The following is a 25,929-nucleotide window of genomic DNA, read 5'->3' as shown; positions in this document are numbered from 1 at the left end:
AAAAATCATCCTTTTTTTCTGAGAACTTGTTTTCCTTAACCTGTTTGTGGGACTCATTCATCTATTTGTGTGCAGCTCTGGGGCATCTGTTTCTGGCAGTTGTATACGTGGAAATGATACTCTTTTTCCTAGTGATCAACATTTGGATTGTTTCCAGAATTTTGCTGTTGTAACTGATGTCGCTATGAACAGCCTTATCTGTGTGTCTGAGACAGTAATTGCTGGGTTGCAGGGTGTACGCACCTTAGCTCTGCTGGATAATCCCCAGCTGTTTTTTAATTTGGTTTCCCGCAGCTTATAGGAGTTTCTGTTCTTCCATAGCCTCACCAAGACTTGATATTGTCATCCTTTTTTTTTTTTTTAGCACATTTGGTGGGTCTTAAGTGGTATCTCGTTGTATTTTTAATTTGTATTTCCCTGATTATTCACGGTGTTGGACATATTTTTAATGTTTAATGGCCACTCAGTTCTGATTTTTTGCCCATTTTGCTGTTGGAATGCTTCACTTTTATTTGTTGACATTTTAAATTGTGAAATATAGTATAAAAACAAAACTACACGGAACATCTATGTACAGCTTAACAAGTCATTTCAAGAAAGTATTTATGTAAGCACAACCTATGACAAGAAACAAACATCCCCAGCACACGTGGGGAAGAGATTAAGGTGGTGGAGTAGGAGGGTGCTGAGCTCACCTCCCACCACCACCCCCGTGCTGACATCAAAAATTCTCACTGAAAACAAACAGGAGCCTGGCAGAGAGACTTTTCTACAACCAAGGCTGTAGAGGAAGATCCACAGAGTTGGGTAAGAAGGGAGGAGACGTAGTCAGGTCAGCGCCTGGGCCCCTAGGAGGGGACACAGAAGAGGAGGAGAGTGATAAGCTCCGAGATCCTCCCTGGGGAGTGCGGGATGTGAACCGTGTGCTGGGCACCCTGCCCTGGCATCCGACACTGGGAAGGTGAGTCCCCGCAGCAGGGTTAAAACCAGTGGGCTGCAGGAAGCCAAGGCCCCTCTTGTGGAGAGTGTGCACCCACTTGCTTACCCCTGGGAGTAGGCAGGAGAAGCAGACTGAAGCTGCCCGGGGTTCTGGCCAGTTTCCTGCAAACACGCCAGTGCCCCTCTAGCTCCCCTGGCCATCCCTGGCCCTTCCAGCTCCGGTGCAGCTCCCCACTAGGGCAAAGCTCCTATGCCGAGGGGTGGGCATGCCTGGTGGTGGCGGGCGACAGAGCCAGCTCTGACTCAGGCCTGAATCTGAACGGGATGAGCGTGGCCATCACTAGCACACTCGTGGAGGTGGTGCGTTGGGAGCTGCCTGGAGCACTGACCCACCGGAACTATGGGATACTGACTGACGTGCTGGGGTCATCCCAGCGTGCAGCCCAGCCCTCGCTGAGTGCCTGCCAGAGCCCCTCTGGCTCTAGCACAACTCCCCACTAGGGCAAAAGCCGCTGTTGTTGAGGGAAGCGTGCCCTTGACCAGGACAGAGCTGGCTCAGGCCTGGCACTGCATCTAGCAAGGCAAGGGTGGCCATTACTGGTGCTCTCGGAGGCAGTGGATCTGGAGCAGTCTGGAGCTCAGACTGGCATTCCAGGACCATCCTAGCACATACCCCAGCCCACACAGGGTGCCCATTCTGACCCCACCTCCTTCAGTGCTGTTCCCCTTTGGGGCAAAGCCAGGAGACGGGAGAGGCCCACTTAGAGGGAATGGAACCAGCTCAGATCAGAACCTCAGGCTTCTGCTCCAGCACCTTGGGACCCAATCCCAGCCCAGACAGGGTGGTGGTAGCCACTGAGCGTAGGAAAGACCCCAGATCACACATGACTCTGGCTCTAGCCCCTCCATCTTCAGCCCCACCTCCCACCAAGGTGATAGCTGCTAGCACACTCTGGGGGAAGGCATGACCCATGCCCACTTCAGATCTGGCTCTCCAACAAGGCCACTGGGCACACGAAGACTGCATAGGGACACTCCCACACAAGGAAACCCTTTCAAGACCTGGATAGATAACTGCTTCCCCTAATTTCATAGAGACAAATAAAGTTAAATGAAATGAGAAGACAGAGGAATTTGTTTCAAATGAAAGAACAAGAAAAAACCCTGAATAAACAACTAATGAAACAGAGGTAATTTACCAGATTAAGAGTTCAAAGCATTAGTAATAAGAATGCTAACCGAACTTGGGAAGAGAATAAATGAACACAGTAAGAATTTTAACAAAGAACTAGAAAATATTAAAAAGAACCAGTGAGAACTGGAGAACACGATAACTGAAATGAAAAAGAAAAAATTTAACAGCAGACTAAGGGATACAGGACCCCAGAAACCCCACGTGCCTCCTTCTAATCCAGCCTCATCTTTTGCTCCAGAGGGAATGATTATCTTGATTTTTCTGACAGTCATTTCCTTGCTTCTCTTGGCAGTTTTACCATCTATATATGCATCCCTAAACAATATAATTTAATGTGGTCTATTTTGAACTTTATGCTGTACATGTTCTCTTAAGTTTTGCTTCCTTAGATCGACAGTGTTTGTGAAACTTAGCCTGATCTCATATCCTGTCTTGAAGTGTCCAGGATATGGGGTCCATCTTACTTTAGTCCTACAGCTTTGCCTATAACTCAAATTTCCAGTAGATTATCAATTGAAATGTAAATAAATCTAAAAAAAAATACTCATCAAGACCCAGTTCTGTCTTCCATTTTACCCCAACTTTACAAATCTCTCTCTGTTAATTCCAGATGAGTCAGGAGATATCACTGAATTGCTAGTTAGTTGCTTCTGTAGCAGATTTATTTTCATTTTATTGCCAGCTTTTTTCTGAACACTTTATGTTTGTTATAATCATGAATTAACTTTAATACACCCACATTTCACATCTACTACCTCTGAGATATGATTGGTTCTTTTATATCCTTTTCGCTTTAATACCAGTAGCTTAAATATATACCTTAGAAGAACTTCTGGTCTTCTGGGCTCATAGAAATATAATGTGAAATCCCAGGTAAGCAATAGATTCATATGCAAGGCGAGAAGACATATATATAGACAAATAATTACCATGTGGTGTAAAGGCAATACTAGAAACAAGAGCAAGGTGCAAGTCACATGGAGGAGAGAGTAATTAACTCTGTTAGAGTCCAGGGTGGTAGAGGAAGGTATCACAGAAGAAGGAAGCATCCAAACTGGTTTTTAAAGGATAAGCAGAGGGTTTCGAGCCAGGGGAAGCAGGATGGGCAAACGCCTGGAGGTTGCGGAGATTTCAGTGAACTACACGTGATTCAATACTGTTGGAGCTTTAAGCACGAAGAGGAAGCATGAAGAGGGATGAGGCTCCAGAGAACATCCAGCGTCAGGTCACAGAGGGCACCACGTGGCTTGTCAAGGAGTTTGAACTTTATTCTGTAAACAACAGGAGGCCATTTAAGTATGGAGGCGTGACCAAATCCATGTTTCAGGAGTATTACCTTCAGGATGTTGTGGAATTTAGGTGGTCAGCTGTATAGTGGATATTAGGGTTGGCTTGATGGATAGCAACCCAAACTAACACTGTTTTACAAAGCTGTGTCCAGAGATGCAGTTCAAGGCTGCTGTGGCATCAAAGGCTCCGTGGTGTCAAAAGACATGTTCTCTCCTTATGTTGTTACTCTCATGTGTGGCCCCAGTCAAATGTCTAGACGGCAGCGTCCACGTCACAGGCAGCAAACTTCAGTAAGGACACAGTAGAAGAGGGCAAAGTGTGCCACCAACTGTCTTTTAAAGAGGATCTCCAGAAACTGCCACATGACTCTTCTCCTGACCTCCCATTGGCCAGAACGTGGTCACATGGTCACACCCAGCTGTAAGGTGAGCAGGGAAGTGTAGCAGAAAAAAATGGAAATGAAAGCAACTGGCAGTTTTTGCCACTGAGGAATAAGACATTAGAAGCAAGGGAGGCCGATAAAAAGACCACTGCAGTACTGCAGTGAGAGACAACGGGGATTGTGTTAAGGCAGTGTTTGTGAGGGTGAGGAGTGAAGACCAGAACGGAGAGCCATTTGGGAAGCAGATGGTTTAAGAGTTGATCTCGTGGATGGGGTGGTGGCTCTTGGTTTCTGGCTTGAGTGACTGAGCAGATAGAAGTATCACCATGGGGAATTTTTGCCATCCTAAAACACACAGAAGGAAAAAAAACCAAAAACAGATCAAGAAAAAAAGCAAGATAGTTTGGATTTGACTTAAAAGCCGAAAGGGAGATACAAGTATCCAAATTCTGTAGGATGCTGGGTCTTTTCCTTCTATTCAAGACCTGACTGTCACCAACTAGAAGAACGACTGAGGGCAACTGAGTGCATCCTCTGGACCTTAATCTCCTCATCTGTCAAATGAGAAAGTTGCCCTAGGTAACGCCGAAGGTCCCATCAGCTGTAGAACTACTTGAGTCACTAATCAGACCAGTCGCTGCGCTAATCACTGGGATGAAATGCGCAGGCTTGCCTCACTCCAGCTCGTGCATTCCTTGCCAATGGAAAAAATTAATTGAGGCAATATCTTAAAGTTCAAGTAAACACCATTTCCTGTGTAATTGCTTCACATCTCCTTTCACGTGGCTGTTGGAAACCTAGTTTAGTGTGGTCTGGTGGTATTAAACTTTGGCGAATTTACAAAGTCTCTCGTTAAAGTGGAGGGAGCTTTGCCAGTTGCATTTCAAGATCACTTTAAAAGGTTTTCATTTGGGGGAGAAAAGATTACTTTTCCTATTATGTACCTAAGTCCACATGTGGTAGCTGCAAATACCTCCCTTGAGTTAAGAAGTATTTTCCCTTTTGGTTGGTCGAGTACACATTGTTCCACCTACTACAAAGGATTAAAATGACCTGTTTCATCACAGAGCAAAGTAATGGCAGCAGCATGTGATTTCTGGCAGAAAGAACACTTTGTAATTGCTAATTTCCTATATCCAAATTCAGCTGAAGATTGGAGCCGCGAGTCCATAGGACTTTGCAAGTCTTAACAAGCAGAACCCGAGGATGCTACTACGCTTTGTAAAATGCCCTGAATCTAGACTAGCTGGGAGTTTGCCAAGGATGAGCCTTCAACTCCAAGACCCCAGATGCTCTACGGAGACATGAAAGAGTCCATGGGCAGATTTGGTAGACTCAGGGGTTTGCTTTGGCCAGTGTCTCTCTTCTCATCTTCATTGTGTTCTGTGCCAACTGGCAGCTGTCCTCAAGGTCAGACTCTTTTTAAAAAATCAGCAACTTAAAATGAGAACCAGGAGTACTTTCAGCAGGTATAATTCATTTTACTTGGAAAATGTCTCAACTAGTATTGCTTTTGATACAAAAAAAGTTTGGAAATCTGATACAAATATAATATTTTAGAACTCATACCTAGCACCAAATTTGCATTCCTCAGCCAAAGAAAAATATTCTTTACTGAATAACTATTAGATCTCATTCTACAGTGAAAACATACATTTTCTAAGCGGCCAAAAGAAAACAAATGCTAATAAAACTATGATGGTATAATCAGCTTTGAAGCCGCAGGTGTATATGCCTCTAGATCCCAAATAATCTTCAACCCTGTCCACTGTATTTTTCAATTAATTATTCTTTGCACTTGAAAAACAGACCTTAAAATACAAATATCTTTACTCTTAATCACATTTGCAGGATGTGGGGCTTGCAGATCTGTATTACAGCAGACACCAGCTGAAACAGAACATTTCTGATTAGCTCTATAAACTGTCTTGAATTATGTAAAATCTTTGAATTCTCAAAATCCCAAACACGGTATTGGACTTCTGCTGACCAAAAACTTGAGACGTTTGCAGGAGCCACTGTGCTTGAGGGCAAAAAGAACAGTGCAACCCCTGAGCGATACTCAAGGCCAAGTTTGTACCTTCCTAGCAAGGTGACCTTGGGTAAACCAGTTAGTCTCTCTCTCACAATTAATTTCTGATTGTTTCCAACACTCTTTTAAGTGAGAAAAATCTTGTCTATGCTGCATATGTTAGATAGTCTGTCTAATCATCCTTATCTATCTATCTATCTATCTATCATCTGTCTACCTGTCAGTAAACTGACAGCTGTAGTTGCTCAGACCTAAATCCCTGGAGTCATCTTGCCTACTCGCCTTCTCTCATACCTCACTTCTAATCTACCACCAAATTCTGCCAGCATTTCCTTCAGAATGCATTCAGAATCTGACTTTGTCTCATCACCTTCATTGCACACGGCGGTGCCCAGCACCATAAGCTCTTCTGGAATGATGGCAAAGATCTCCTCCTCTGATTTCTCTGCTTCTTGCTCTCATTCAAGCTATTTTCTTTTCTTTCTTTTTTTGATTGAAGTAGTCAGTTTACAATGTTGTGTCAAGTTCTGGTGTACGACATCATGTTTCAGTTATATGTGTACATATATATATATTCCTTTTCATATTCTTCTTCATGATAGGTTACTACAAGAAGTTGAATACAGTTCTCTGTGCTATACAGTATAAACTCGTTGTTTATCTGTTTTACATATAGGAGTTAGTATCTGCAAATCTTGAACTTCCAATTTATCCCTTCCCACTCCCTTCCCTCTCCTGTAACCATGTTTGTTTCCTATGTCTGTGAGTCTGTTTCTGTAAAGATACAAATGAACTGAATTTACAAGCTATTTTCAATATAGAAGCCAAAGTGGCCTTTTTAAGACAGAAGTCAGATCCTGTCAGTCCTTGGCCCACTGACCAGTCAGACCCTGAGGATCTGGCCTCTCCATCAGCTCTCACTCACCTTCTATCACTGTCTAACCTCTCCCCGGCCTCTGCTCCCTGTCCCCCAGCCTCATCAGAGCCTCATCAGCCTCTTGCCAGATACCCCTTGCCTCAGATCTCTGCATTAACCCAAGATTGAGTTAATAGTGATGATTAGCATTGAATTGTTGGGAATGAGAAACATACAGTAAATACAGAGCACCTTTAAGAATGAATGTTATAAGCACTCAATGACAAATTGAAGCAAGGGTGTTAAACAGGGCAGAACTAAATCTGTGTTTCTATATCAAAAGATATTTTAAAATATTTTTGTTGTGTTATTTAAATAACGTCATCTATTATGTAACATAAAGTTTTCCAGGTGTGGAACTAGTATGTTTTTCAAAGTATCTTCTAACTCTAAAATTCTATAATCAACAAGTACTATAAAAATAATTATGTAAATCAAATTCAGATATGCTTTCCCACATACCTGTGCTGATAGAATATTGATGCAGTGTCTTATTTAAATACCAAATTTAGGTTACTGTATTTAAGAAAAAATTTTTTTTCAGCTATCTGGTTTTATGAGAAGTCTTTTTCTACTTCCAGAAATAATTTGCCGAGAACCAATGAAGTTCTAATTTTTCCGCCCAGTGAGATCTCATTTTGAGTATTCCACCTTTCTCTTGATAGACTAGATGTGTGTGTGTGTGTGTGTATGTGTAAAATGAATTCATTAGTTTATCCACAAACCAAAAAATAAAAATGAGTCACCAATTTGGGGCAACTCAGCTACATATTATTTCTTGTATGCATAAAGTAAGACTGATTTTTTTTTCTATGTTAAAGGCTGCATATGAGGTATCTAAAATAGTGAAATTTATAGAATCAGAGTACAACAGTGGTTGCCAGGGGCTGGGGGAAGGAGAATGGGGAGTTAATAGTCAACAAGCAGGAAGTTTAGGTTAAACAAGATGAGTGTGTTCTACAGACTTGCTGTACAATGTCGTACCTGTAGTCAACAATCCTCTATTGTACACTTAACAATTTTACCCTGTTTGCAAAGGGAAAAAAAAAGACAGCTGATAGCATTTTCTCAATTCAAATTGTTCTCCAATAACTTTTTACAAGTCTTTGGCTCCAGACACCACTTTTCTGCTGAAGATTGCCAGTGGATGGCAGAAGAAAATGAAATTGCAAATTCATATCAATAGGAAAACTCAAAACCAATCTCTTGTTCTTGGCTCAACAGTTTGTTGGGTATTTTATTTTAAGACGTGAACTGGTGGTTGTGAGTTTATATGGTATATGGATAATATAAGGTGGATTTCTTTTTGCTAGTAAAAGTACGTGAAAATAGCACATAGATAAAATAAAAATATATTGGTTTGTATCTTTAAAAAATGTTTTACAAAGAAAATGGTGTTCTGCAAATAAGATCATATGTTTTAGATCTCTGCCTTCTGAACAAGTCTGAGATGCCCTGTCTTAGAATAAGCATGTTACTCCTCTAGAGAGCATAGGTAGACGTGATTGATGGATAAAGGCTAAGCCTCAATGCATGTACCCTGTGTGTGAAGTAGCTGTGCAGTTGTTCATGATCCACTGCTGAAACTGACGTGGATGTCGGAGGATTCAAACCATCGTTTGACATTTAGTATCGCATATGCAGGTGGGAGATCTTAGTGTTGTTTGGCAATAGATTTTTGTGACTAGGAAGGGCCAAGAACGTATATGAACAAACTATCTGAAACTTGAACCTCCCAGTAAGTGGCCCTTTATCTTCTCTATGAACCTTAAAATGACCCTGGCATCAAAGTGAAATAATAGCACCTGTGTTCAGGGCTGTGTTATTTGCAGGTGGGTCTGTGTGAAGGAAATGAAGAAACATGGTACATTTTTAGACTAGCAAGATGCTTTACAATAGGAATTTATACCCTATTTGTATGGGCGCAAATGTGAAACTGCATTCCTAGACATACAAACTCTTTGAATCTTAGTGGAACATATCATGTTTTAAATTGTAATCCTCAACTGCATATTACTCAGTTTGGGATTTCCCACCCATAGCCAGAGAAGGGAAGAAAATTCTCTGTACATGTACAGCCTTCACTTACTAAGAATTTTTGTTTATATTACTGACTTAAAAAAAAATCCCCTACTGTGCAAATGTGTCTCCATATGTGGAGATAGATGACTAGAATACATAAAGCCAATTCTTTGTGTTTTTCAACTTTTAAAAATTATGTACATACAATGTTATGTCTGTTTTTTTAAATTGCTGAATATGGTGTTTTGCCACTTTTAATTTTTTTGTAATCAAGGTAAAATCACACTATAAAACTCAATTTTCATCATCCCAATTCTGCCCCGTATCTACTCTTACGGGGCTTCAGTTTCTAATACAGCACTCTGATGTTCCAGCAGAGGAAACGGCCAAAGAGAAATGACACAGAGTGTGGAAGTTGGGAGAAAGTGGTCTGAGAACAGACCACAGAGCAGGGAGAAAGATCAGGACAAAGCTGGCTTGGGAGTAGATAAGTATTTGGGCAGCTACCATGGAAAGAGTTAGGAAGACATTGGACAGGAGCTACAGCAGAGAAATGCAGAGTATAGTGATGAGGCCTTTATAGCAGATGGATGTGGGGCCGAATTCTGGCTCTTCCATCGATTGGCCATATAACCTTGGATAAGGGAAATTCCCATCTTCCAAAGCCGTTGTGAGAGAGCCTGTGGGAAGACTTGAGCTTCATAAATAGTGCTTCTGCTTTTCCCTTTCGGTTCTAGCTTGATCCTGTCTTTCCTGAATCAGAGATAGCCTTGATGAAAATGCCGTCAGTGTATGGAGTCCACACATCCCCAAATGACCCTTCCTTCCTTAGCCTTTTTACTATGGAGAATTTTGAACATTAACAGGAAAAAAATAAGCATAGCGGATAACAAAGCTCCATGCACCCATTACTCAGCTTCAACAATTGGGAGTCACAGTGCGTCTTTGTCGTCTACATCTTCATCCGCTCTCTACCTGCTGTATTATTTTGAGGCAGATCTAACATCATATCATTTTATCTATAGATGTTTCAGTATGCATCTCTAAACAACAAGGAGTCTTTTTAAGAAATTCAGTCATAATGCCATAATACACCTTAAATACTTAACAGTTATCCCTTAATATCATTAAATATCCAGTGTACTTAAATTTCCAATGTCTTATGAATTTTTTGCAGCTTGCTTGAATTAGGATAGAAATCATATCCACAAATTACAAAGTGTGTCTTTTAAATCTCTTGATCTATTGGCTGATGTGCTCTTCTGTTCTCTGTATTTTGTGTAAGTTAGAGGATTCATCAGATTCAGCTTGATTTTGTTACTGTTATTGTTGCTGCCATTACAAACTCTGTCAGATAAATTGTATCAACCACATGAATGCACCAAGTGGTGTAGCCATTGATGATGCAATTTTTCCAGACTGATGAACAACTCTTGGAAAATGTCTATTTGAACAAACCAGTATATAATCTTCCCTCAATGTAAATAATAGCTACTTCCTGGAAAATTTGGTAAATATTAAAAGTGTACAAAAATATTTTGCATTTACATGGAATATGGAGCTAGGCTTTAGGCTCAGATAATTATAAACTATTTTTCATCTACATGAATGTCTGGCAGGTCATGTGGCACATGGGAAAATTTCTTTGCCAAGAAGAATTATCTGCCACATTGCAGAAAGTCTCGCATTTCCGGATCCTGCCCACTAAATGCCAGGAGCACCCCACCAGATCTTTATGACTACCATTAATGTCCCCTTATATTTACAAAATTCCCCTTATGGTTCACTTTGTCTCCTCTGGAAAACCACTGGCTTAGTCTGAGAAGCAGCAGAAGAGGAAATCGGTTTTAATTGCACACACGCTCTAATTTGGGGAAGGGAAATAAAGGAAGTATTCTGTGTAAGAAATGACCGTTGAAACATTCACACTCTCCAAAGTTTTTCTCAGTTAACAGAATTTTTGTTTCTCCAAACTATGTTGGAAAACGTGAGTAGGCTTACTGATAAAACAAATGAGATCATAATGACACCGCGCTAATGTATGTAATTCAAGTACAGAAATTTTTAACAGCTGGAAAACCATACGGACAAGTAGAGGTAGGGAAACTGGGACAGTGGCAAGAAATAATAAATCTATTTTAATTGTTTTTTAAGCAAAAGCAAAATTTCTAATAAAATTTTAACTCTCTTTATCCTGTACTTACATAATTGGCCTATAATGCTGATAAGGAATTTTGCTTCATCTCTGAAATGGAGAAAATATAGTCAAATGTTTATTCTCCTCTATCTTACTTGCCTCATTATGTGATAAATTTCGTGATTTCACTATTTATACCAGTAGGTTTCTTTTTGCCTTGAGAGTAAACAAGTTTTCTGTTTCTGCTTCCTGGCTGTTTCCCTGTGTTCAAACAGCATTTGCCAAAACAAACAAAAACCCCCAAAACAATGAGTAACTCCCTCAATGTTCATACGCTAGCCTTGACTCTCAGAAATCCGAAACAGGATATCAAACATTTCGATGGCAGAGTTTGTCTGGTAGAAGATACAGCTCTCCTAAAAGCAAGTTACGTTATTTGACGACTGCAAACTGCAAAGCAGGTGCAGCGTTAACATAGTAACTGTTCAGAGGCTGGAACTTTGTAACTATGGAGACATTACCTCATAGTGTTCTAACAGGCAGTGTTGACCAGATGTGAAAGTTGTGACCATAAAAGTAGCTTTGCTGGATTACCGCCCTGCCTCTTGAGCCGCTTCCAGTGCATGCTACACACCTCCATCTTGATTTGTTTAATATTCTTAGCCAGTGTCAGTATTGGCGATGTCAGCACTCACATATTCGCATTAGAATCCTGGTTCTGGCACCAACTTGGTAAAAAAATCATGAAGTCTGGCAGGTACTCTAAGGTAGTTAGATTAACAGGTGAGGTCACTTGAAAAAGAAAATCTGCCTTGAACCTCAGCTATATTCATTGCCTAATGTCAATTTTATTTTCCCAGAAAAGAAAAGAGACTTCTCTTCCAGCCGAGAAGAAAGACAAACAAGCCATTCAGGAAATGTTGGCGGCTCTGCAGAGTGAAGTCCACCACCAGGAAGATAAAATGGAGAATCAAGTACAGTAAGAAAGGCATAAATAAGAGAATAGAAGGGACTAAATTTTAGAGAATAAGGATGGAGTATTTGATCTCTTGTTTCAAAACATCTTATGAAATAGAACTAGAATTTATTCTACAAATTTTCTAAAATTAGTTAATTATAGCATACAACAATTTCCCCAACCACTGTTTTAAAAGCTTTAGGTTAGTTTTTGACAGGTATAAAAATTCACCCAGACAGATCTCCATCTTATCAGACCTGGTTGAGATTCCAAAGCTCATATCTAACATGTTAAGGTAATTGACAGACAATTTCTTTAGAACTAATTTACTCACCTGGGGACAGAGAATTGCTAGAGAACTTTGGTTTTGGAAATGTCTGTGAGGATATTAAATAAAAACTACAACTCTTTATTTTTACTATTAATGTAAATCATTCTCTCAAAACATTAGCATTGGTTTTCTAAAAAAAAAAAATCCCTAATATTGAATATACACAATTTAAAGCTAATGTTACTTTGGACCTACATGTCCTGTGTTTACTGTTCAGTTCAAGTCCATTTTGAAAATATTTCTTCTTAGAGCTCATCTGAGATTTAAATAATGTTCAGTATTACCAAATGCAGCATCTCCCAAAATAACACTGAAATGTTGGAATTGGACTTCTATAACTGCCTCTGGTTTAGTGCTAGTCAATTACAGAGGAAGCAAAATATCAAGAAGGGGCTTGGAAAATTTCACATGGGAAAGGAAAAGCTAACCAAGCACTAAGGGAAAATCTCTCGTCTTCCAAAAGGAGTCTAACAGGTCTGCGGGTGCAGGGTTCAGACAATGGGCTCTTCCTAAAACGTTTCAGCTCTTCCAAGATGTATGCAGCCATTAGAAGCTTCTTATTCAACTACAAAAACAAGAGCACCCTGTGACCCTAGACCAGATTTCTTTGATCACAACATTTGCAAAGGCTTATTGTGAATCTTCTGTGGAATTAAATTTATTTGGAAACGCTATTGTTTTACCGGAGGGGGGAAAAGAATCAGAACTTACAAAATGAACATGCTGAAAAGATACAGCCAGTTGTCTGTAATGAAACCCAGATGTAAGGAACTTTGAACAAGAAAGGTCCTTTTTTTTGCTTATTCTATCCAGTGTCAAGGGAAAATTATGTCATATGATCCTGTCTCCGTTTAAACAGAGATGAAATATTTGTAATTTGACAATAGACCTCTGTAGTCTCCTTTTTGTTACCACCACAGTCATACTCAAGAGTGTATCTTCGTGTGTTGGAGCTTTTTTGACAAAGATGAGTGGTTGAAGAGTCAGCAGTAGGGCATGTGCTCAAGCTTGATCAAGTACTGGGCTAGTAATAATGCAGTGTTCAAAGCCAATGCCATTAACTTTTACTTCAAAGAATTGCCTGAGTTATCTGTGCCTTCTGAGAGGTACACTTAGAGAAGTCTGGTTTTGCGTGATTCCCTCTCGGTAAACAAAGAGATTGAGACTAACATCAGCGAGATGGCAGATTAGGAAGGTTCAGGCCTTTGTTCCCTTGTGGAAACATTGGAAAAACAAAAACAAAAAACAGAAGACTGGCTAAAATAGCTTTATAGGAACTCTGGAAAACAAAGATATCAAAATAGAGACAAAGCATGCATGGAAGCAAAATACTTGCCCCGGACTTACAGTGGCTGGATATGTGGCCCCCAGCAGGAATGGCTCGGTCTGGCCGTGGACCTAGTTTTTCAGAGAGCTAAAGGGTTGGACCCCAGGACTTTGTTCACAACTCAAGCATCAAACCACACACACATGGATTGCTTTGAGGTTCCTGGGAAGAGCCTCAATGTGACTCAAAAGCAGTTGTCATCAGCCTTTTCATGAACTACTCCATGAGAATATTGTTTTACTTATAAAAACTATACTGGAAGAATATGAAAATGAATATATGTATGTTCATGTATGACTGAAGAATTGTGCTGTACACCAGAAATTGACACAACATTGTAAACTGACTATAACTCAATTAAAAAAAAACTTTACTGTAGTTTAGAGACTTTGTTTAAATGATGGCACACTAGTTAACAAATACTTTTATATTTATAAAAAAGAAAGGAAAAAATTTTATATATATTTTTATTGAAGTATAGTCAGTTTACAAACGTGTCAGTTTCTGGTGTACGGCACAATAATTTAGTCATATAGGAACATACATATATTCGTTTTCATATTCTTTTTCACCATAGGTTACTATGAGATATTGAATATAGTTCCCTGTGCTAGACATTAGAAACTTGTTTATCTATTTTATATATAGTAATTAGTATCTTCAAATCTCGAACTCCCAGTTTATCCCTTCCCACCCCCTTCCCTCCCTAATAACTGCAGGTTTGTTTCCTATGTCTGCGAGTCTGTTTCTGTTTTGTAAATAAGTTCATTTGTCTTTTTTTTTTAGAAGGGAAAAATTCTTGTTCATAGTAAGATTTACATATAAAAATAATACCTGGAAATTAAGTTTTTCTTCTCCCTCTTTTGTGCTGTTCCTGTCACCATCCACACACGTACACAAGTGCACACATGTATACACACGTGTGCTGTATTTCTGTTACTCATTTGTAAAGTGTACTTGAAAGCAAACATCAACTCTAGAATCTTTATAAATGTAGCAAAATTAAACAGCAGCAAAAATTAATGGGAAAAGGTACAGTAAACCATGATATATTAAACAGAAATTATAATCGTGTTTTTCATGTTAATGGAAAGGGAAATACAATGTAATAAGTGATAAAAGTGGGATATAAATGGTTTATAGAGTCTCAATTTTGAGTGAAAAAAAAGCATTTAAAAGCCTTGAAGGAAAAAATGTTGACTCACTATGTTGTACACCTAAAACTACTATAATATTGTAAATCAACTACACTTTAATAAAAAAAAAATTAAAAAAAAATGAAAAGCTTGGAAGGAAATAGTAAAATTTTTAGTTGGTAGAATTATAGTAATTTTTATTTTCTTCTTTCTGCTTTTATACTTTTGCAGAACCATCTAATGTCGGAATTTAAAAATCAAATAGAAGAAAAAATAAAAGCATGACTTGACACAGAGTTTTATTTAGATTGTTAAAACTAGAAATATAAGATGTTCTTGTGCTTGTGTTAGATGCACAATACCCTTACAAAGCAGAACTCTGGATGATAACGATTGTTCATGCTTTGCGTATTCATAGTCTGTCACTTTGACTTTCTCACTTTGTTTGTTATACTAATTTTCTCACACAGAATAGAAGACACACATGACGGTCTCTCAACAACCCAGCGATCTTTAGTGCATTTCTTGTCAAGGTCTACAGATTCAGACACCCCGGCACTGTCATTGTCACAGTCATTATCCGATGAAACATCTGTCAGTTACTATCCGTCTAGCCCTCAGGTTAGTGGAGTAACTATATCAACAGCTGGATCAAAGTCTCCTAAATCTTCTTTAGTGAGCCATCCCCAGTCCAAAAACAATTTGGGTAAGCAAAACATACACCGATTTACTTACACTGTTTTTAAAGCAAATAGTTCAGTAGAGTTCCTTATGTACCTAGAGGCCAGAATCACGGTTGTTTGTCTCTAATAGTACTAATTTCTTAATGTCGTATGCAGAGTAACTTGACTACGCTCACTGATTCTAGCATTGGAGTCATGTTCAGTCGTAGAAATATCTGTGGCCAAATACATCGTCTCTATGATGAAAATATCTTGGAGTTACCATAATGGTTCAAAGGTTGACCACTTAGATACTCTAAAATTGCTAGATAATTAAAAATTCTACCATAGAGCATTAGCCGCCCTTCCTCTGAATGCTACTGGGAAGATTAAGCAATGTCTCGTGTATGCTGTGCCTTTAGGAGACCAGGGCTTAAGTAAGGAAAGACAGATAAGAGAAATACAAGGTAGGTAATAAAAGTGGTGGTGAGAAAGGGAAGAAACAATACAGAATTTGGAGGAGAGGAAAATGAAACAGCAGTCAAGTTTTGACAGTTGCCAACAATGCACTCAGCGATAGTCACCACGGTTAGAGAACTTTGAGGGTATGTTACCATGGTTTACTGAAAAACCATTGTCCTTGGAAACAGAGGACCTAGGTTCAAAATGTGAGACATTAGGTAAGATATTTAGTATCTGAGTCCCATTTTCCACGACTACAAAATGAGGATTAAAATATCAACGTCACAGGGCAATCCCAAGGGTTAAGTGAGATATTTATGAAAATCACCTAGCACATAGTCAGTGTGCTGGATAAAATAAGTTGTGACTCTGAACCTATCAGTAAGTACCTTCTCCTAGAAAAGGCTAGATTTGGGGCCTGTAATTACCAGTCAACAGACAAGTTTCAAAACTGTTAGCACAAATACACCCACAACTGCCTGCTGTCTTCATTTTCCTGTACCATCCTGTGGGCCTTTGCGGCCTGACTGCTGCTTCTCTATATTTCTTTTTGACTCTGGTATTTTCCTAAGCCTTTGACACAGTGTTATATAGGATTTTGACCTACTGCCACTATTGGCATATTCCTTATGCTTCATTGTTTGTTTGCCTAAGATACATTTTTCAAAGAAGCCTCCTAAAATTCACACTGACCAAAATCTATATGCTTTAAAGTGAAAACTATGAATTTGATATCTAGAGAGGTAATATTTCTCATCCTTTGGCACTATATCATCATGGCGTATGCTCTATACTTGGGTGACATAAACTTGAAAGCTCCTAGTACTGGGGGAAAAGCAAACACAGTGGCTACCCCCTTGCAGGATGAGAGCTGTGCTGGGGTGGAGTCTTATGCTCCAGTTACTGTAGATTCTGACTCTCTAGATAGGTCTGGGTCTGCAGAGATGTTGCGTTTGGCTCATTTCCATCTGGTCCTCTAGATGAAATAACCACTGGAACAAACATCAGTGTGTCTTCTTTTAGAATACACAGATTTTCATCTTCAGGATGAGCTATTAAAAACGATGCTGTATATTCTTTTTCCTCAAAGGAATTTAAGAATTAAATAAAGTCACTTGAATGGGAATGAACTAATTTAATTCCAGACATCTCTTCTAAACAAAATACATCAAGGAATCCTTCTTAGGAAATAATGTGCTGGGTTTTTTTCCCTCTTTCCCTTTGCTTTGGTTTCATTAAAGATACAAGAATATAAAGCACACTCTAGACTGTCTTAATCCTTTGGTGATTTTGGCCGAGGGACACATTAGCCAAAGCCCCTTGCTACAATAATAGCTACCATTTATTGAGCACCTGTTAAAGGCCAGATTCTCTGCTAGACACTTACCTACATTATCGTCAATCCTCACATCACTTGCACGAGATAATATTAGCCTTATTTTATGTTCAGGAAAACTGAGAATTGGAAAGTTTAAATCAGTTGGCTTAGTAAGTGACAGAACTGGGATACAACTGCAAGTCTGTTTAAATCCAAGACACATGACTTGATCTGCTTCATCATGATGTCTCTCTGTAGGGTTACTCTCTCTTTGCAGACACATCATTAGATTTCTCCAACATGGTTCTTTCTATGCAAAATCATGAAACCAATTTTGGTTTTGAATCTTAGTAGTGAATATTTTAACAGAGTAAGTTTCCAAGAGGACACTAGAATCTGATTGAGCATTACTTTATCTTTCTAATAAGGTATTTTAGTTGATTAGAGTGAATTTAAGTCTTTACCTGGCAAAAATTCAGACCATTGGTAGGAAAGGACTCATTTGAGGCTTTAATTTGTGAGTAGTAATTTGGGAGGAAATCTAGTATAAAATAGAATAAAGCTGTATTTATATACAACATATTCAAATTTGAGAGACTCAAATGTTTTACCTATTGAGAAACTCACGATGCTTCTAGTACCACTTAATCAGTTGAATCTTAATTATGATGATATAATTGATAGTTTTAGATAACTGAAATAACCTCTAGGAATTGAGCATCACTAAAAATACTTACTGGTTATTTTATAGATGTTGGTTTAAAGCTTTTAACTGTCCTCACTGAGTTTGACTGTGACAGTAAAGTGTATAAAGAATATAACTGGTAAGAGAAAAGAATAAAGGTGGTAGCTTTGGGTTCTTTTGATGTCCTCTTTTAAAATCTTCTTTTATTTACTTCTATCTCTGTTGTTTCCCTCTTTGGTTTCTTTGAAAGGAGTCAACAAACTCAAATTTCCAAGGAAAAAGTCTCTGCCAGTCCATGCTTCTGAGCCAGCTGTAGTCGGGCAAGGGGAGGATTATTTCCTGTCTTTGTTTGGTGATTCAAAGAAACTTACCTCTCACTCATTCCACACCAAGAAAACTTGGAAGCACTTTTCTATGATTCTTGAGGAAGTGGGCCAGTCTAGATCCAGGTACTTATTCTATTTGAACTTTTTAATATCTTCTGTTGAGGTAAAAGCAATAAATCAGTAGGAATTAAAGTTCTAATCTATTGTTTAGGTCCATGCTCTCTTCTAAAACTCTAAATAATTCATTAAAATATAACTGTTTCACATTCTGGGCAATTAAAAAGAATCAATATAACTTTCTAGGAAAACAAACAAAGAATGTTAACTCTTTAAAGGTTCCAGAGGAAACAGCACTGCATAATCATTACCAAGAAAGTTAACTCAGTTATTCAAGAGCCTTTTTTATTATTGGCAAATCATTCAGATGGATTTAGAATCTTTTTTTCGTCTGAAGGAGAAAGATGGGCTTTTAACTCATTGATCCATTTGTATGGTTGTCAGTATCTATGACAAAAAGAATTGATCGGGAAGAAAGTTGATATTAGAACTAAAATAAAAAAGCTGGCTCATCTATGCATTTACTGACCCCTGCTTTCCTTGTTGAGTGAATAACAGATTGAACTGTGAATTGTTAGTAGTAAATACACGTTGACAGAGGGTATTAGAGGGGTAAAAGAAATTGTTAGCCAGAGTCGAAGGTCAGACATAAAGGAAAGAAACTTTTCCCCTTAGGTCAGGTTTCCTAAAATCAACACTCTTGCTATTTAACTGTACTGAATACCCAAGTCTTCTCTCAACCATCTGAAAACACTTCATCAAATTATTCATACAGTACCTACCATGTTAAAAATGATGACTGATTTTAAGGAGCAGCATAAACAAAGTGAAGGAGGCAGAAAAGCTAAGGTCAGTTACAAGTGTAAGCATGGTTATACTGAGCAGCGCGTGAAGAGATGTAACCAGGCTGTAGGGGACAGACTGGAGACAGATCACAGTGGGCCTTGAAGACCAGACTGAGGAATTTGGTCTTCACTTTGGGCAATGGGAAGCAGTGAGAACATTTCAAACAAAGGAGTGACAGGACTCTGATTCAGAATATTGAACCTGTGGCAGTGAATAGATGAATGAATGCTGGATTTTGTCAAATGCCTTGTGTATATCTATTGAGATGATCATATGATTTTTATTTCTTAATATTGAAGCAACCCTGCACTCTTGGAATAAAACTCCTTTGGCCAAATGTTTATCCTTTTAATATATTGTTGAATTCGATTGGCTACAATTTTGTTTCAGAATTTTACATCTCTGTCTGCGAAGAATATTGCTGTGTAGTTTTCTTTTCCTGTCATGTCTTTGTCTGCTTTGGTATCAGGGTAATGCTCATCTCCTAGAATGAGCTGGGATATGTGTTCCCTCCTCTTTCACTTTCTAGAAAAGTTTGTGTAGAAGGAATAGTATTTTTTTTCCTTAAATGTTGTATAGAATTTTGGAGAATTTTTAACTACTGTCACCATGCTGTGTATTAGAGTCCCAGCACCTATTCATCTTACAACTGGAAGTATTAATCCTTTGACCAGTATCTCTCCCATTTTCTCCACTGTCTATTCCCTGGCAAACACTGTTCTAATTTCTGTTTCTATGAGCTTAGGTTTTTTTTAATTCCACATAAATTGGAATTGTCTTTCTGATTTATTTTACTTTGTCAGAAATGGCAGGTTGTCCTTCATTTTACGGCTGATCTATGTATATATATAAAATTGCCCTTGAACAACACGGGTTTCAGCTGCATGAGTCCACGTATAGGTGGATTTTTTTTCAAGAAATACTCCAGTATCACATGATCCATGGTTAGCTGAATCTGCAGATATGGAATCACGGATATGGAGAGCCAACTATAAAGCTACATGCTGATTTTCCACTGTGCAGGGAGGGTTGGTGCCCCTAACGCCTGCATTGTTCAATGACCAACTACATATGTAAAATATATACCACGTTTTCTTTGTCCATTCATCTGTCAATGGAAACTTTGTTTCTGTGTCCCAGCTATTGTGAGTATTGCTGCAGTGAACGTGGTGGTGCAGTTAACTCTACAAATAGCACTTCTGTTCCTTCAAATAAACACCTAGAAGTGGGATTGCCGGATCATGTGGTAATTCTATTTTTAATTTTTTGAGGAAGCTCCATACTCTTTTCCATAGCACCGCACCAACTTACATTTCCACCAACGGTGCACAGGGCTCCCTTTGCTCCACATCTTTGCCAACGCTTGTTATTTGTTGTCTTTTTGATAACAGCCATTCCTAAAGGTGTGAGTTGATACCTCATTGTAGTTTTGATTTGCACTTCCATGATGATTAGTTGAGCCCCTTTTCATGTGTCTGTTGGCTATTTGTATGTCTTCCTTGGAAAAATACTCAGGTCCTTTTCTATTTTTTAATTGGATTATTTGCTTTTTGCTATTGAGTTGTATGAGTTCCTTGCCTATTTTGGATATTAACCCCTTGTCAAATACATGATTTGCAAATATTTTTTTCCCACTTTGTAAGCTGTCTTTTCATTTTGTTGATTGTCTCCTTTGCTGTGCAGAAGCTTTTTAGTTTGTGTAATCCCACTTGTCTATATTTGTTTTTGTTGCCTGTGCGTTTGGTGTCATAGCTAAGAAATTATTGTTAAGATCAATGTCAAGAAGGTTTTTCCCTATGTTTTCTTATGGGAATTCTATGGTTTCAAGTTTTACCTTAAAGTTTTTAACCTATTTTGAATTGATTTTTGTGTATAGTATGGGATAGGGATCCAATTTCATTATTTTGCATGTGGATATCCACTTTTCCAGTATTTACTGAAGAGACTATCCTTTCCCCATTGTGTGCTTTTGGCACCCTTGTTGAAGAGCAGTTTACCATAAATGTGTGTGTTTGTTTCTAGGTTCTCTATTCTGTTCCATTGGTCTATATGTCTGGTTTTATGCCACTACCATACTGTTTTAGATACTTTAGCTTTATAATATAATTTGAAGTCAGGAACTGTGATACCTCCAGCTTTGTTCTTGCTCAAAATGCTTTGGCTATTTGAGGTCTTTTGTGGCTTCATAAAAATTTTAGGATTATCTTTTACAGCTTCTGTTTTAAAATGTCATTCGGATTTTAATAGGGATTGCCTTGATTCTGTAGATCCCTTTGGGTGGTACAAACATTTTGATATTAGTTCTTCCAAGCCATGAACATGGAAGGTCTTTCTATTTATTTGTGACTTTTTAAATTTCCTTGTAGTTTCCATGTTTTGTGGTTTTTGTATCAATATTTTGTAGTTTTCAGTGTATAAGTCTTTAATTTCTTTGGTTAAGTTAATACCTAAGTATTCTTTTTTGTTGCTAATTTAAATAGGATTGTTTTCTTAATTTCCCTTTTGGTTGGTTCATTGTTAGTGTACAGAACTGTCACTGATTTTGTATGTTGATTTTTGTATCCTACAAGTTGACTGAATTTGTTTTGTAGTGTCCTTAGGGTTTTCTACTTATATAATTATGTCACCTGCAAACAGAGGTAACTTACTTTTTTCTTCTAACTTGGCACCCTTTGTTTCTTTTTCTTCCTGATTGCTCTGAGTAGGATTTTCAGTACTATGTTGAATAGCAGTGGTGAGAGTGGGCATCCTTGCCTTGTTCTGGATCTTAGAGGAAAAGATTTCTGTTTTTCCCAGTTGATTACAATGTTAGCTGTGGGTTTTTCATTTATGGCCTTTATAGTGCTGAGATATAGTCCTTCCTTACCTATTTTTTGAAAATTTTTATCATGAAAAGATGTTGGATTTTGTCAAATGCTTTCTCTGCATCTGATGTAGAAAAAAGTGGTCATGTGGTCTTTGTCTTTCCTTGTGTTACTGGCAACTATAGACACAAGTGCCAGTGTTGACAGAGAATGTTACGTAGAGGCATGTTGGAAGAACTGAAATGTTAGAGAGAAGTTAGTAGCTTTAGAGCAGCAGAAACCTTAAGGCAGATAAGTAGCACAGAGCTATCAAAGAGAACCTGACAACTAGAGAAATCAGAGCTCAAATAAGAAAATGGTTGTTTTTTTTTAAAGCAACATAGCCATTTGTCTTTACAGTCTGTAAGTCAAGACCATGCAGAGGCTACGGACAACATTGATGGGGACGTTACTCTATACTTAGCCAGTCGCAACATATAAGCAGAGACCTCAGGCCATTTTCCTACTGTATAAAAATGGGAAGGCTTATAGGAAAAAGGAAAAGATAACTACTAAATGTTGTGTGATAGCAGGTTAACAGCCCTGCCTCTGTGAATTTCCACGTATTGTGTGAAGTATTTTCCTGTAACTTTTGGCCTTCTGTCAAAAGGAAGGCAAATGAAGTGACTAGCCCTGACATGGACAATGATATTTTTTATTTCAGACAAGCTAATCTATCCTACTTGTGTGCATAAAAAAATTAAATTAAATAAAAATTTAAGATCAATGAATTAACAATCCACTTGAATAATGAAAGATTTTTGAAAAGCTGTATGTATCCAATTACATATATGATCACAAAGGGACAACTCAGCTATTCTTATCTGTATAAAAGCATAGTCCGTCTTCCAAAAATGTGTGTGTATATTTAAATGCTGTACTGTAATTGGCCCCTGGTACATACTAAGCTCTCATCATGTTAGAAGGGGAAAAAAACACCATCTTGTATAAGATTTTAAGTTTTCAGAATTATTTTTAAGCACATAGTTGCTATTCATGTTCACAGTAACTTTATCAGAAATAAACTAAATGGTTTAACTTTCCTCCTGATTTACTTGAGAGTTTCATGTCTCAGTGGTTTTATGGGAAACAGTATGAAATTTAAATAATGATAATTGCACCTCCCTATGGTGTGTTTACCTTGATACTTAAATAATTTTTTGTTTTCTTTATAACTATTTTATGTGAAAGATCATTTTATTGCATAGATAAACAAAAAGAACTAAGAAATTAAGCCATTTGGTGGGGTCAAAATACCACTATTTCCACGTAGAATTTGTCCAGCAGACCATACAGCTTAGGAACAAGTTCCAAGGCATATTCAGTTCTTAAAGTGAGCTACAGACACGCTCCCTTATAATCCTTATGTTTTATTTTCTAGTGCTCTTGGAGACATTAAAATAGCTGAAGTGAATGTCAAGGGTTTATTTGTGAAGCTCATTAACTCTTCCTTTGACAAAGAACTGCAGATTGGAAACCATACTCTCCAACAAAATGTAAACGGACAAGTAGTCTCCTTGTACCGATTCCTTCCAAATATCATAATGCAGGCAAATTCCACAGTAACAGTGAGTATAAGATATAAAGACTGTGAACTAGAACTCATTTATCCGCTCAGACTGTGGTTTAGTACCAGTGGTTTCTCCATCCCTAGATCTCTCTGTTAAATGTGATTTTTTTTTTTTTTTTGGTCATTGGTGGTTAATTGTGCCACTTCATCCATCTCTGGATGTAAATTAATACCCATAATTAGCTGTCCGTAGCTTTCTTCAATTTGGTGTACAGTACTTTCTGTTTTTAGAATTTAACTATCAAAATGAAATGCCTAAGTTTCTAAGACTAAACAAACATAACTTTAAAAGAGCAACAAAGAGAGGATTTGCTTAGGTGATGCTGGAGAGCTCCCCCCTCTTTCTTAACGCTTTCCATTAAACCACATATGGTAGCTGTTCAGTTACACAGCTTGACATTCCATATTATACAGTCATCATATTTTAAAACCTCGTCTGTTTAGGAAAATACATTGGCAATAACTCTCTGACATTTATAAAACTATGTTGAACTCCAATGGCGATTGTCATTAACAGAGTGTCTTCTTACAGGTCTGGTCAGCAGCCTCTGAAGCAGAGCATCAGCCACCATCAGATTTTCTTTGGAAAGAACAAAACAGGTTTAGGACAAGCCCAGATTGTACAACGATCCTGTGCAAACCTAACGGTGAAGTCAGTGTCCAGCTCTTAACGATCGTTTTTAAAAGGGCAGGCAGCTCTGCTTGTGTTCCTCTTCTCCTCTTAGCTTGCTGAATTATTTTTCCATCCTTAAAAGCTGGGACAGAACCAGCACAGACCGTCACAACACGTCAAGCAGATCAACAGCACCCTCTTCTCAGTGCCAAAGTGCCGAGGAGCTGCTTACAATTTTGGCACAAATACATTTGATATCTTGCATTTCCAAGAAGCTACTTCACATTGCAGAGCCAAGAATGGGTGTTATTTATTGTATTTAGCCTAAAGAGAAGGACAAGAAAGGAAGGAACCCCACGCAGGCCTTTTCTACTCATTTATTCATTTCTCAAAGGCTTCCTGGGCGTCTCTGTTCTAAGGGCTGTAATGAGCGTCGTAAGTGTTGGGAATGTAACACAGTGTAAGACGTGATACCTACTCTTAAGGGGCTGATATTCTAATCAAAGAACCAACTCTCTAATTTGTAGGGACTATATTCTCTGTAAAATTAAGTGTATTAGAAATAACTTTGTGTAACTCATTCCCAACATTTTACAATTTTATATTTTCACTCTGCCTTCTCCTTGGTATCATATTAGCATAAATACAGACCCCAAAACATGCCAGTGAAGTTTAAAGATGTCTCGTTTTACAACAAACACTTACTCCTTTTTTGAAGCCATTCTTTAGATTTTTCTTAAGTGCCTGCCTTTTCTTATCCCCCATTCTTAACTCACTACGTCTTACAACTACTAATCCACACAGTATGTTAATTGAAATCTATTTCTGCATTTCTGTCTTGCTACACAGCACCTGAGGCTTAGGTTGACTATCCCTTTAGAGTAGACTTGCTAGCGTATTAAGAGCCATTTAAGGTCTTTCTGTGAAAACAACCAGTGATCATTATATGGAGTGAACACTCATTAGATGCAATTTTGCAGCCTTCACTCCCTTACCCTTACATATTTTTGTGGGCTCGAACTGAATTCTGTAATACTTCTGATAATTTTCACTGATGGGGAAAGTAAGGCTGTGCAATCTAAGTTGTTTACTCAGCCTCACAAGAAATCATTAGCAAAACTCAGGTTAGGGTTAAGACGTGCTTGTTTCAGACCTTTCCCTGCATTTATTCACCTATCAGCCATTCTGCAAACACTTTGGGGGTTCTACTTTGTATGCACACTGTTCAAGTCACTGAGTGTTGAACCAGACAGGTCCCTGAGCTCCTGGGATGCATGTTTTAGTAAATTGTCTTTGCCTGCAACTGAATTAGACTTTGTATTTTGACTACCCCTTTTACGGAGTGTTTTGAATTACCTCCGCATATAGGATCAGACCATTTCTGCAGGGTGAAGTAAACACAAATAATTTTGATTGCTAGTGCAAGAGTGGACTTGATTGATTCATTTGGAAAACATTTACATATATTTAGTATCTTCCAAGCATTGTGCTAGGTGCTGGAAAAAATAGCGTAATTATTCCATGATTCTTGTCCTAAGAAAATGCAAGAGTCTGGTAGTAAAAATTAATATGTAGCAAGAAATAATTGCATTACAGTGAAACAATGCTTTAATAGAAGTCGGCGCACAGAGCATGGCAGCTTGCATTAGAGATGTCAACTCTAAAGGACAGCATCAGGAAAAGCCTTAGGGAGGAGAAAACACTTGTTTTGAGTCGCAGGATGAGAGGGAAGTCACCCAGTTAACCTGAACCATAATGGTCTTACCCTTTTCCTCCTCCCTAACTCAACCCTCGCCATGCTTTTCTGTGCTCTCTTCTCTAACCACATTGGCCTTCTTTCACTTTCCTAGTACTTAATTACTCCCTCAAGTCACAGGGCCTT

The 25,929-nt window shown here is 38.4% G+C and overlaps 1 protein-coding gene across 4 annotated transcripts in view; it reads left to right on the top strand.

The window, feature by feature from the left end:
- Nucleotides 1–25,929, top strand: part of LMNTD1 (lamin tail domain containing 1) — a 312,243-nt gene that overhangs the window by 269,528 nt on the left and 16,786 nt on the right. For 3 of the 4 annotated variants that reach the window (XM_064479123.1, XM_031443921.2, XM_064479124.1), the window contains 5 exons: nt 11,774–11,892; nt 15,136–15,371; nt 18,043–18,241; nt 23,246–23,432; nt 23,967–24,086. In XM_064479123.1, the coding sequence (XP_064335193.1) occupies nt 11,774–11,892; nt 15,136–15,371; nt 18,043–18,241; nt 23,246–23,432; nt 23,967–24,086 (861 nt within the window). The remainder of the gene's footprint in view (nt 1–11,773; nt 11,893–15,135; nt 15,372–18,042; nt 18,242–23,245; nt 23,433–23,966; nt 24,087–25,929) is intronic. The other variant, XM_064479122.1, reaches the window with a different exon arrangement.

This window comes from Camelus dromedarius, chromosome 25 (genome assembly GCF_036321535.1).
Source record: "Camelus dromedarius isolate mCamDro1 chromosome 25, mCamDro1.pat, whole genome shotgun sequence".
Classification (NCBI taxonomy): domain Eukaryota; kingdom Metazoa; phylum Chordata; class Mammalia; order Artiodactyla; family Camelidae; genus Camelus; species Camelus dromedarius.
The sequence above is the reverse complement of the archived record's forward strand: the minus strand, read 5'-3'. Positions and strand labels throughout refer to the sequence as shown.